The sequence below is a fragment of the Malaclemys terrapin genome, chromosome 7 (assembly GCF_027887155.1).
Source record: "Malaclemys terrapin pileata isolate rMalTer1 chromosome 7, rMalTer1.hap1, whole genome shotgun sequence".
Classification (NCBI taxonomy): Eukaryota; Metazoa; Chordata; order Testudines; family Emydidae; genus Malaclemys; species Malaclemys terrapin.
This window is the reverse complement of record NC_071511.1, coordinates 108,834,184-108,848,181: the sequence shown is the minus strand read 5'-3', so window position 1 is coordinate 108,848,181 and position 13,998 is coordinate 108,834,184. Positions and strand designations below refer to the sequence as shown.

Here is a 13,998-nt window from a genome sequence, read left to right as displayed (position 1 = left end):
CTATTAGCGAGGATGGGCAGGCATGGTATCCCTAGCTCCGTTTGCCAGAAACTGGGCATGGATCTCTTGATGATTATCTGTTCTGTTCATTCCCTCTGGGGCACCTGGCATTGGCCACTGTTGGAAGACAGGATGCTGGGCTGAATGAATCTTTGGTCTGACACAATATGGCCATTCTTATGTTAACTTCAGTCAAGTTATAATGTAAACTAGAAAACACCTGAAAACATTTAACTCATTTTTTTGGAGACTGACTAGATCTCAGGTTTTAAAAACATATGGACAATAATTTCACTGCTTACAAAAATACCATCAGTGACAATATTGTGCTTGGTGTTTTGTAGACATAGTAACATTATATGCATCTATTCATTGTAGAGGCTGCATAGTGAGTCAATTGGACTAAGCACAGGAGAGCAAATCAGGTCTGGTCAGTTCTAATTTTGGCTCTGCAGACATTTTGGGGTCTTAACCAAGGGCCCAGATCCTGCAAGCTGACCTGACTAACACAGTCCCCTATCCCCACACAGTTTCACCGTGCTACACGGGTGGCACTCCATGTCTGTGCAGGGCTCCATCAACACATCTAAGCTTGCGGGGTCAGGATCCATGCCAGGTAAGGCAAAACCCGCTCTCAGTCCAATAAGTAGCCTCATTCACTTCAGGGAGACTACAAAGGTCAATCCACAATGTGGAGCTCTCGGTACTTGGTTTCCACCCCCTTTGGCTTTCCATACAGGTTTCACCAGGGTGTTCTGAGAATTAGTATTTCTAAGGGCTTAGCTACACTTGCAGATGTAGAGTGCTTTGAGTTAAACCAGCCTTTGTAGAGCACCTAAGAGAAAGCGCTGCAATCTGTCCACGCTGACAGCTGCAAGCGCACTGGCATGGCCACATTAGCAGCTCTTGGAACAGCCACAGAGAGCAGTGCATTGTGGTAGCTATCCCAGCATGCAAGTGGCTGCAACGTCCTTTTCAAATGAGGGGGTGGAGTGTGTTGTCTGTATGTGGGGGGAGAGCATGTCAGCATGCTGTCTTATAAGTTCAGACAGCAACAGAACCCTCTCTCACACACACAGCATTCCACAGTAATGGTTGCTTTGTCTTGGAGCAGCTAAGCATGCCAGCTGTCAGAAAGGGAGCTTTCAAAGGGCATATCGGCATGCCTGCAGTGATTCCAAAACACTGAAAAGAGTGGCCACTTGACTTAAGGGGATTATGGGACTTTTCCGGAGGCTGATCAGAGCGCAGTAATGCAACACCTCATTCACACCAACAGCTGGGCGTTACAGCCAATGCGCCCCAAGTGTTAATCGTCTCACTGAGGTGGAGTACCAGGAGCACTTTAGCCCTGGAGTCAGAGCGCTCTACATGCCTTGCCAGTGTGGGCAGGTAGTGAGCTAGGGCACCCGGGGCTGCTTTAGTGTGCCCTAAAGCACTGTGAGATGTAACCTGCTGGGGAAGCACTGAAAGATTTGCCAGCTAACTCCGATTGCAGGGGAAGGACTATTTTCGCCTCCAGCTGCACAAACCAAGGGAGACCAATCGATGGGAAGTAGGCCGTCATACAGCTGAAAAATCCAACTGCGGCCGGTGCTGGGAGACGGGGCAGCCCCCGATGCGAGGCCGGGCCACCTCCACCCCCTGCCGGCACGGCAGCCGCTCCCCCGCCGGGCATGCGCTGGGCGGAAGGGAACGACAACTCCGCGGATCCCCCCAAGCGCCGCCCGAGGCGGGGACGTTTCACCGCCGCTCTTCCCCCACGGCTGTGAATGGGGCGCAGAGAGACGGGAACCCCGCACAGCCCCAGCGCCTGCCCGCGCCCAGGGCGCAGCGGCCTCCCGAACTTCTACACGGGACTAACGAGGGGCCCGGCCCCCACAGACGGGATGGGAAACTGCGCACGCACATCGAGGCAAGACCGTTGCAAGTGCGCATGCGTGTTTATGAAAGGGCGGCGTGCCAGGCGCTGACGACGGCACGCGCAAGGGGCGCCGTGTCCGCTGTACGCGGGTGCCCACAGGCGCCCTCCTCCGAGGCTTCGCCTCCCGACACGGAGGCGCTCGCTGTCAGTTGCCCCGCCCCGATGGAAACTGCCGGGTTCCGGCGGCTGGGCGTGTGCGTCTTGTGCGGGCTGCCGGCGGCGGGCAAGTCCACTCTGGCGCGCGCGCTGTGCCACAGCCTACGGCGGCGCGGGGGCCCAGGCTGGGACTGTGTCCTCCTGACCTACGATGACCTCATTCCGCAGGAGGCCTTCAGCCAACCAGAGACAGAAGCGGGGCTCGTAGCACAACACCCATTGGTCAGTACAGATTTTGCCCTTCCCATTGGTTAGCATAGATTGTCATCCTCCGCTTTATTGGCCAGCGCGCTGCACTGGCAACGGGAAAGTGATTGCCCTACCCCGCCCCGGGTTGGATGTGCGCTGCCCTTGTTGCACTCAGGGTAGCTGTATCCTGGGCACTGCCCCCCCCCAACCCCCAGTGCTGAGGGCCGGGCTGTCCCCTCCCCACCATGGCAGCCTTATCCAGGGCACTGCCCCCCCACCCACCCACCCCCGTGCTGAGAACAGGGCTGTCCCCTCCCCCCAGGGCAGCTGTATCCCGGGCACTGCCCCTCCCCTGTGCTGAGGGCAGGGCTGTGTCCCCCCCGCCCCCCCCCCATGGCAGTTGTATCCCAGGCTCTGCCCCTCCCCTGTGCTGAGGGCAGGGCTGTGTCCCCCCCGCCCCCCCCCATGGCAGTTGTATCCCAGGCTCTGCCCCTCCCCTGTGCTGAGGGCAGGGCTGCCTCCCTCTCCCCAATGCAGACTGTATCCCAGGCACTGCTCCTCTGTAAGGCAGTGTTATTTTCAATCCACAAGTGCCACCTTGTGGGCACTCCCCTTCTTCTTCCTCATAGGGCTTCATGCTTTTCCTGATACCTCTGGTATCTCTGATAGCTCAACGTGGGTAACACACACACACCAGGCCATTGTTTCTGTTCCCATCCTGTGCTGACTACAGAGCCCTCTCACAGCTGGGGGGGATGTGACCCAAGGACAGAGCTTTAAAAGTGGTGCTACCCTCCCCCAGCCAAGGCCAAATCCTGAGAGAGACTGAGCAGATGCAATTTATATTAAAATCAAAGGACATTGTGAGTACTCAGCACAGGCCCTGCAGCCCAATACCGTCTCCTCCTTCAGCTCTTCCCTTCTGACTCATTTGCATTTCCATTCTGTTTTGCCTCTCTTTCTGCATTTCCCTGCAGAGTACATCCATACCCCAACTGCTATGGGAGGGAGCAATAATCAAATACTTTAGACACAGAGGTGCCACAATTGTCCCTGCCCAGCAGCTCTCATTTTAGCTAAGTGTTTATTTCCTAAACACAAGCGCAAAGACATTCAGAGGTAGTGTCAAAATTCTACCCTCACTTCGCTCCCGACTCTAAATATTGAGGTATGAGCCAGTGTTAAATCTACTGCCATATCTAAATATGAGTCAATTAAAGACAGCAACAAGAGGCCTCCTTCCTTTAAGTGCATGAGAATGTTGCCATACAAGTAGATATGGTCCCAAGTTCTCTGGCTGAAGAGCTTGTATCCAAACTGAAATAGACATAACACCTGACACTGCATACAGTTCAAGCACAAAGACATGAAAATGTGTGAGGCGATCAACCTTTGGGCACTGATTTAGCAAAGCAGTTAAGCACACACTTAAATCATTATTAAGAAAAAACACATTAGCATATGCCTGATTCTAAACATGTGCTTAAGTGCTGTGCTGAATCAGGGCCTTTGCTACAAAGGTGGCATGAGGGAGGAAAGTTAGGTAGGCTTATATGGAATTGGAAGGCTATGGTGTGGGTAGTAGACAGCATGAAAGAAAGTGGAAAGCTGAAGAAAAAAGGAGTCACAAACTAGGGTTACCATATCTAATAAATAAAAAAAGAGGACCCTCCACGGGCCCTGGCCCCGCCCATTTCCCCACCCCCTAGCCCCGCCCCAACTCCGCCCCTTCCCCGCCCTAACTCCGCCCCCCTCCTCCCTCCCACTCCCAGCCACGGGGAAAGGGCTGCCCCAGCGCTACCGGCTTCACGGTTTGCCGGGCAGCCCCCAGACCCTGCGCCCCCGGCCAGCGCTTCCCCAGTGCAGCTGGAGCCTGGGAGGGGAAGCACCCAGCCGGGGGCACAGGGTCTGGAGGCTGCCCGGCAAACCGTGAAGCCGGTAGCACTCGGGCTTTGGGCAGCCCCTATGTCTCCAGACCCTGCGCCCCCAGCCGGGCACTTCCCCTCCCGGGCTCCGGCGGCGCAGGGTCCAGAGGCACGGGGGCTGCCCGAAGCCGGTAGCGCTCAGGCAGCCCGGCTCTTAAACAGAGCCGAAGAGTCGGGGAGGAGCAGAGCCGCCGCGGCTGGAGGCTCTGCTCCTCTTCGGCTCTGTTTAAGAGCTGGGCTGCCCGAGCGCTACCGGCTTCGGGCAGCCCCCAGGCCTCCGGACCCTGCGCCGCCGGAGCCCGGGAGGGGAAGTGCCCGGCCGGCGGCTGGGGTCCGGAGGCAAGGGGCTGCCTGAAGCCCATAGCGCTCGGGCAGCTTGGCTCTTAAACAGAGCCGAAGAGTCAGGGGAGGAGCAGAGCCGCCATTTTCCCGGACATGTTCGGCTTTTTGGCAATTCCCCCCAGACGGGGGTTTGACTGCCGAAAAGCCGGACATGTCCGGGAAAAAGAAGACGTATGGTAACCCTACAAGAACAGTCATAAGGGAGAACTGGAAGGAACATGAGACGCATAGAGGGCGGGAGTTAGTATTTGTTAAATTAAACATTAATATTAAATGTGAAATACTTTGTTTTTTTCATAGCTGTCTCGCTGGAAATTATACCGACATGAACTGTTAGAGTACCTTGAACACTTCTTACAGGCTCTTATTAATGGAGATCATTTGTGTGCTCCAACAAACAGAACTGAAGCAACATGGAAAAGTTTTGTTTCCTGTTTCAAAGAACAAGGATTAATCTCTTCAGAAATACATGATGCCAAATCTTGTCATTACTTAATAAATACAACCACTTCCAGACCATTGTATTTTGTTTTGGATGACAACTTTTATTATCAAAGCATGAGATATGAAGTATACCAGCTAGCTCGCAAATGTAATTTTTTTTCCTTTACATGCATCAATTTCATGTTTTATAGCAAAATAATTATTCTGCAGATTCAGTGAACTTTAGATGCTTACTCCATTTTGGAAGTTATGTAATGGTTAAATACATTCTAAATGGCTAAAATATTTAAAAATAAAGCACAAGCTCTAACTACTGTACATACTCGTTCATTAGCCCGTTTATAAGCCGACCCCCCAAGATGGCTAGGTAAAAATTGCAAAAACTGTATGACTCTTTCATAAGCCAACCCTATATTTTAGGGGTTGGCAAACTTTGGCTCCTGGCCCGTTAGGGTAAGCCGCTAGAGGGCCTGGATGTTTTGTTTACCTGGAGTGTTCGCAGGCACAGAGCTCCTCAGCTCCCAGCGTCTGCGGTTTGCTGTTCCCAGCCAATGGGAGCTGCAGGAAGTGGCGCGCCACTTCCCACAGCTCCCATTGGTTGGGAACGGCGAACCACAGCCACAGGGAGCTGAGGGGTTCCATGCCTGCAGACGCTCCAGGTTAACAAAACAACAGTGTATTAGATATTCAATTCAATGGTTCCATAGAGTTTAAAATCATCACATTTTGGTGTAGATCCGTTTATAAGCCGACCCCGGCTCTTTGATGCATCACTTTTTTACCAAAAATATTCGGGTATATACAGTAGTTTCTCTGACTGCATTATAGATAACTTCTAGTTTATGTAAAATGTCTCTATTTCTCACACACATAGTTTTCAGAAAGTATTAGTTTAGCAGTTTAAAATTACTATTTTCTTCAAAGCAAACATTTTGTGAAATTCTTTTAGATTCATTGGGCTTCTGCCAGTTATTTTTAGACTGTCCACTTGAGTCCTGTTTACAGAGGAATTGTCTGAGAAGTCAGCCGTTACCTGATGAGACCATATGTCTAATGGCAAGAAAAATAGAAGTACCAAATCCTGAGAAAAACACATGGGAACAAAATAGCCTAATTCTGAAAAGTGTCAAATGCACTTCAGAAGATAAGTATGTTCTTATATTAAAGTTCTCCTTTATATACTTTGCTTTCATAGAGAGGCAATATGTGCAGTATGTTGTACACACTCCATAGAGCTATTTCTGGAAACCATTTAATTGATATAAATGCATATTGCACATAGAAAATATTTTAAAACTTGAGAGCCTGAGCCAATAGTGGTTCTACCAGGGCTTTGGAGCGGAGCCTGGAGCTGGAGCGCAGAGCAGCTCCAGAGCAGTGGAGCTGCAGGTTTTTGCCTGGCCCAGGCCTGGGGGCGCTTTGGCTGCGCTGCCTGGCCACCCAGGGCTGGGGGTGGCCACCTGGGGCACCAGGGCTGGGGGCAACCATCCGGGGCACACTGGGGCTGGGGGCACTGCCACCTGGTGCTCCAGGGCTGGCCGCCTGGGGCTGGGGGTGCTGTGGCTGCTCCATCCGGGGCACTGAGGCCGGGGGGCCGTGGTGGGGGTGTTCTGGGCTCCTGCGAGGGAGGGGACAGATAGAGAGGCGGTGGAGAGGGGAGTCAGGTACAAGGGGAGGGGCTGACGGCTAGCCTCCCCCAATGGCCGGGTGACCGGCAGCCCATGGCCACCCTTACTTCTGTGCTGCTGCTGGCGGGGCACTGCCTTCAGAGCTGGGCACCCAGCCAACAGCTGCCGCTCTCCAGCTGCCCAGCTCTGAAGGCAGTGCAGAAGTAAGGGTGGCAATACCGCAACCCTCCTAAAATGACCCTGTGACCTCCCTGCAACTCCCTATTGGGTCAGGACTCCCAATTTGAGAAACGCTGGTCTCCCCTGTGAAATCTGTATCGTGTAGGATAAAAGCACACAAAAGACCAGATTTAATGGGGGGAGACCAGATTTCATGGTCCGTGACGCATTTTTCATGGCCGTGAATTTGGTAGGACCCTAATTATGGTACAGATTTGTGGCTCACCTTGCCAACACTTATGCATGTCAATAAATGTATCTATGTGAGAAGTTTCACTGAAGTCAAATAAAGTTAAACACTTGAAACTTTAGATAGATATAGGTTTAAACAATATTTCTTGTATAGGATCATTTACAAAGATATAAAGAACAAAGATATTATCTCAACTAATTATAAATTATTTATTTCAGAAAACTTTTCAAGTAAAATGTCAAAAGCTGACATACAACTTTAAATATCAAAACCTGATTTATACAGTTTAATATGTGAAATCCTCTTTACCCTTGCAAATGATATAATTCATTGTGTGTATTTTGAAAAAGTTTATAAGTGATTATTTTGGACCAGAGTTAAGACTGTTGTTAGGAATGAGTATGGTGAGTTTTCAATTGTCAGTACTGTCGTTAACTGAATTTTGGAACTGTAAGAGTAATAGCATATTTATGTAATTTACTTTAAGTGATAGTTGTGATAGTTTCCATAATTTGTAATGTGTATTTTCTGTTGTTGTAATGTTCTTCTTGTCCTCTTATCTTGTATAAAGTTTATATTATTTACTTTTCAATCTTAACTGAAAATCAGCTGTCTTTGGGGGGCGGGGAGGTTTGTGCCATTATATTGTATGTTGATTTTACAAAATGAGCATGACATTGTTTTTTAGTTTGCAGGTGATTAATTTGTTGGTTACTGCTTTGGAAAATCCAGTGAAACAAATTGAGGAAAATACTGAACAAAAGGTAGTACTAATTGTCTTTAAACAAATGCCCTTCTGCCGATTTTACTGGAAGAATTAATTGTGCATTTCTAGTTGTGCTCTGTTCACCTTGATGTCTAAAAATGAGAAATTCCTTCCACAGTTCTTGCTTGCAAAAGCCCAGAGAAAAAAAGACTATGTACGTAATGAGTTCTTTTCTCTATGAAAAATAGTAACTGTGCTACAAATTCTTAATTAGGTCATCTGGACTGTATTCTAGCAAACTTTGAATATGTTCTATAGTAGTTAAGATAATGCCTCCCAGAACTGACTGACCGCATTGGGAGGGAAATTGTCTGCTGCCCCCCTTAAAGGGGTGGTACAGATTGCTTTCCCCCGTACAACTGAGACACTCCATGAGGTAATGCCATGGTGCAGCTCCATGCTACTCCCAACACAAAGCTGTGGCTAAATGCTATAGTCTGCCCCTGAATAATGAATACTTCAAAATCGTTATACTTACATTTTTGGATGCATTTCTACTCTTAAATATAACTTTTTTTTGGTCTTGGATAGGAAACAGACAGAGCCATTTGTGCAGCTAGTATTCTCCACCAAGCTGATCAGGCTTTCAGACGAATTGTCTCTCAAACAATGAAGGATGTGAGAGGTATGCATGGCATATTCTAATTGTCATTCTCCAGGGGTATATAGCTCAACTGGTAACTAACATAAGGCTAAAACTGTGAAATACTCATACACTGAAATAGAATAATATTAGACCCTAGGGTCCTGCAAGTAAAACTCATGTGAAACTTGACTCTCATGAGAAGTCGCACTGAAGTTAAGTGTTTGCAGAATCTGGGCCTAGGTCTTTGAAACTTAGCAGACATCTGAAGATAAAACTATAGTTTTATTTTTCTTTTAGATAAAAATATACTTCCAAGTGAGATGAAGATTCTGGCAGAAGAACTTAATAAGCTTAAAGCAGAATTCTTGGAAGATTTACGACAAGGGACTCATCCAAAAAATCAATTTTGTCTGCCAAGCAGTAAATTTGTTACAAATGTCATTACTTCATTCCAACAAGCGACAGACAATGTAGTGAAGAAGGGTTTTGTTTTAAATGAGCACACTGTGTTTTCAGTGCAAGGAATGCCAAAAACGTGATAGTTTTAGCCATCCTGCTGAATACGTTATCTGAGGAAGCCAAGCTGCCATGTGTGGAGGTTTATGTTAATTTATAATTTCATTTCTGTCACAATGTTATGAAACAAAACAAAAACAAAAAAACTCAGGTGTTTCATCTTTAAGACCAGGCCAACAATAGGAAGAAATGAGTTTTGAAGATGAAAGAGATTTTGGCACTGTAGTCCCCTAATCGGTGTCTCTTAAAACATCTTTGGTGCAAATCTTTGAACTCCTTCTCTGGCTCCTCCATCCCTAATGTTCTTCGTCCTTGCTTCTATATTTCCTAGATTTCCCATGTATCCATCTCTCTGTTCCTTTCCCATCTCAGATTAGCCCAGTTTTCCTTTTTTTTCAATGTCATTTTCCCTTTTCCCATAGAACAAATAATAGAAGCAAAGAATTCTCAAATCTTCCTCCCAATCCTTTGTTCTTCCAAAGTATTTATAGCTAGGCAACAAAGATGTACATAGGTAGAAAAGCTCTGGTCTCAAATGTTGTTTGCTCTCAGTAATTAACCTCCTCCTACATTATTAAAGTCATCATTCCTATTGGGACAGTCAGGGAATCACATGTCGTCATACTGCATAACAATAGAGTGAATCATAGCATGTGTAAGAAATTATAGGAAATTATAAATCGTCTTATTTAATAGTCAGTACAAACAGTATTACATTAACTGGTTAATGTCTGCATGATGCTATTTAACATGTAAAGTGCTAAGTAATATTAATAAAGAGATTAGAATATCTTTGTTGTATCCTTTGACTTTTCTCTTCCACAGCTGTTGTTTGTCATAGTAATGTGGGTAACTGATTGCACCTGCTGGGCCTTTCTTTCTAAGCAACACATGGTTAATGTGTATCATATTTGCATGATCTCTACTCTGCAATATTTGGCAACAGAGATCAAATCAAACCTACAGCAATGCATTTTCTAGACTTGACACTTACACTGTGTGGAGAGAAAAATGGTATTCTCTCGCTCCCTGAAAAACAGACAGTGCCGGGCTACTTTAGGTAACTAATAATAAAGGCAATAAAGTGTTTAATACTAAGCCAGGCAAGATTCAGGTTCTGTAACTAAAAGTTTTCCTGCTGCATATGCTAGTGTAAGCTTTCTCTAGCACTATGCTCTTATCCACTTGAATCAGAACAGTAATAGGAAAAAAAACTGCTGCAGTTAGAGCACACAACTGGCAGCTGGGAGACTTTTAGTTCTAATCCTTACCCTTTTGGAGCAGGGATTTGAACCTGATTTTTCTACATGTCAGGTGAATGCCCTAACTACCAGGCTACAGAGTCAGTGTCTTTTTTTGGTCCCCCAAATAAATATTTATACAAAGTGGAAGAGTTTCAACAGGCGAGATTGACCCACCCCAGAATAGCCTTGTGGTTAGAGCACTCTCCTGGGAGGTAAAACATGTGGATTCAAGTTTCTCCTCCAACCGTAGCAGAGCAGGGAATTGACTCTAGGTCTCTCACATCCCAGGTCAGTGCATTAATCAATGGGCAATGCATTGTTCAGAGATAGGCTGGGGGAGATAAGCGTGCTCATCCTCAGCTGTTTTTTTGTCCAACTTGGTAGATGTGCACTGGGGAGATGGGCAGGAGAACGCCTAGTTTTGAGAATTTTGCTGGGGTTAGGCATGAGCAAGGGCTCTGAGGAGTTTGTTAACTCTGGGGCATTATCAGGCCAGACAGTGTTCTACACGCCTATCCTCTGACAGGGTGAATCTCTGGTGCAAGGTCAGTAAAACTAGACTTCAGCAAAAGCACCAGGAATGACCATCCGTACCAGCAAATAGCTAAAAAGCTGGCAGCTGTACAAGACAGGGATCAGTGCAGGGAGTGTATTAAGAGGCTGAAGAGAAAGTACCGGAAGATCAGGGTTAAGAACCGCACCTTGGGCAACTCACCAGTGGCCCAACAGCAAGCTCATTTTACGATGACTTTTACTGGATTCTGGGCACTGTGCCCAGCATGGAGCCAACTGTGCTTCATGACCACCTGGTCAGCTGGGATGGTGCCCTGTTGGCACGGGGACTGATGGGAACCAGCAGCAGGATCCCAGCGAGAAGCATGAAGTGACTTTTATTGAAACCAGTCAGAGCAGGCTGTGGATCACGATCAATAGCAAATTCTTGGTCCCTATTCAGAAGAGCTGTTTGATTTCCCCACCCCTGGAACAGCCGGCTGCTGAGTCTTCAGCAAACCCAGCAGAGACAGAAGCTGCCCCAGAGCCCGGTAAGTGTCTGACTCAAATTTACAGTTTATTATTAAAGTAATGGGAGGGATTTCTGCTCTGAGTAGCAATGCAAAAATTATGAGCCCCAGCTACCAGCATGTGACCTCTAATGATGGATTGTATCACAGCGCCTTGGCGTCCCCCCTTCCCCTGCCCCCCCCCAACACTGAGTTCAAAATGGTGACTTGGAATTTCAAACATTCATAAACAGCTGTAAAGATTATTTTAACTGTAAAGTCACAGTCTGCTAGGGTCATTCTTGTTTTCCTTTCAATAATAAGACATCTGCCACTCTGTAATCACTCCTCCTGGGTCTCTGGAGCATCTTGTAATCAGTGAACTGAGTGTGCATGCATTTGGGAAACAGTATTCTATCTCCAAATCTAGTCCATTTCAATTACAGGTACTCCGTGCAGGCTGAATTGTGTCCCCAAAGTACGAATGGGGTGTGTGATAACTATAAAGGGAAGGGTAACAGCCCTCCTGTGTGCAATACTATAAAATCCCTCCAGGCCAGAGACTCCAAAATCCTTTTACCTGTAAAGGGTTAAGAACCTCAGGTAACCTGGCTGACATCTGACCCAAAGGACCAATAAGGGGATAAGATACTTTCAAATCTTGGTGGGGGGAAGACTTTTGTTTGTGCTCTTTGTTATGGGGGTTGTTCGCTCTTGGGACTGAGAGGGACCAGACATCAATCCAGGCTCTCCAAATATTTCTGAACAAGTCTCTCATATTTCAAACTTGTAAGTAAACAGCTAGGCAAGACGTGTTAGTTTTTATCTTTGTTTTCTCAACTTGTAAATGTACCTTTTTACTAGAGTGTTTATCTCTGTTTGCTGTAACTTTGAACCTAAGGCTAGAGGGGATTCCTCTGGGCTCTTTAAGTTTGATTACCCTGTAAAGTTACTTGGTCCACAAGTGCCTGCATAACAATGAAGTAGTACCTTTGATGGTTTATGTACTCGTGCTCTTGAGGAGGGCAAACTATGAGTCCCATCAGCGGGCCTGGCCCAGTTAGGAAACACCATTCTCTCAAAGCCAGCATTTTCCTCCGGAATATCTGTAATGTCTGCCACCTTGAGGTTAACCACATGCCTGATTGCCACCACCAGTTTACGCACAGTCAATTTTCCTACCCCAAACTGGGTGGCAACAGACCTGTAGCAGTCTGTGGGAAAACAGCTTCCAGACAGTTATAGCAACCCTCTTCTGGACCTGCAAGGGTGTCGCTTTATGCTAGAGGGTGGGGGTAAGCTGCTCACAAAGCTCCAGAAATGTGGCTTGCTTTATGCAAAAGTTCTGGACCCACTGCTGGTCATCCCAGGTCTGTATGACAATGTGGTCCCACCAGTCTGCTTGTGGCCCTGCGTCAGATGTGGCAGTCTACGTCGGGGGCATCAGTCGCTTTGCCAATTATATTGAGCAGCATCTGCTACTGTGAGTCTGCAATTGCAGGGTTCTCCTCTCTCTTCTGCCTCCTCCTCCTCCTGCAGCTCCATTAGGAAATCCATCAGATACTTTTTGGTGGGACAGAAATCGCTGCCAAAATGTCCACCAGCACCTAGTGGATGCTTTGCCAGTTTCCTGACACAGGAATGGAAGCACAAGCAAGAGTAGTTAATCAAAAGATGCTTCTTCCACATTGCTGGCCCCAGTAGCTGGGAGCGCACAGACCGAAATGACTGCTCAGCAGGCAGTCTTGGTGAGCTGTTCAAATTTCCTGTCAAAGGCAAGGTGGGCAGTAAAGTTTTCCCACAGTGCGCCATGGTCCTAGGGCTAGAATGGCCACATTTTGGGGGGTGGCGGGGTGCTAAGGATTTGGGGATATGGTTAGTCTGACTAGGGTCTGCGTGCTGCAGGGTGGATGACAGAACCCCAAGTTCAAGCATTGGTCAGCAAAGTCTTCATGTAGGGTTAAAAAATAATGTAGATGCTTAAGCCCAGGGTTCCCTAACGTGGGTAAGCTGACTTAGGTCCCACTAACCCTGGGCTTAAATTGCAGTGCTGCCAAGTGTCTGATTTCAGCCTATGTTCATCTGGCTCCACTCTGTTCAATTTCAGTTTGTTTGTTACAAAAATTTGCTCAAAGCTTTATTACAAAACTCTGTTGATTTCACTGAGGCCCAAATTTCACCCTCCAGATCAACTGGCAACAGACAAATTGAAATTGAACAGACTGGAGTAATCATAAACTGAAATCAGACCTTTGACTCCAGCTGCGGCATTGGATTGAGGCCCTGATTTGGCCAAAAAGGCTGGGGCCAGTCTGGCCCTCTGTGATTGGCTGGTCATTGCTGAACTCTCCAGAGGCTTTCCCAGTATGCTCTTCTGGTAACTGGTCCTTTAAATCTAGGTGAGACAAACAGCTGTAACCCTAAGGGAACCATTTTGATTCCAACTACTGAAGGCATAACTGAAATTACAGGAGGTAGCTCCCTAGGGAATACGCACAATTCTGGTCTATTTGACACCATACACAGGTGTTGCCCTTGATTGGTTCTCATTAATCTGGTTGAACAATATGCAAGCCAAAAATGCTCCAATTCCTAGTTTGTGTTTAGCACTCCTATTGATATGCAACAGCACATCAAGCCAGCGATCAAACACACAAATGTAGACTGGATATCACAAGCATTTCAGAGCAGGAGTCCGGTGAGTTTGACATCATTCTGTTTCTTTCTTGTATAATATCATGCTTCTGTAATAAAGATCTAGATAATTTGGGGGGAACAGTTGCTTCCTCTGCTAAAGTTTACTACCATTGCATTTTTGTTTTTAAGAAGGTACCACTAGTCCTGAAATATGACGGTAGTGTGGTC

At 47.1% G+C, this 13,998-nt stretch overlaps 1 protein-coding gene across 1 annotated transcript; it reads left to right on the top strand.

The window, feature by feature from the left end:
• The first annotated feature begins 1,715 nt into the window (after positions 1-1,715).
• Positions 1,716-9,680, top strand: PSTK (phosphoseryl-tRNA kinase). The gene is made up of 6 exons (XM_054034458.1): positions 1,716-2,302; positions 4,837-5,128; positions 5,930-6,128; positions 7,709-7,784; positions 8,318-8,411; positions 8,670-9,680. The coding sequence occupies exons 1-6, from the start codon at positions 1,937-1,939 to the stop codon at positions 8,909-8,911; spliced, it is 1,269 nt and encodes a 422-aa protein (XP_053890433.1). The 5' UTR covers positions 1,716-1,936; the 3' UTR covers positions 8,912-9,680.
• Positions 9,681-13,998: the final 4,318 nt, after the last annotated feature.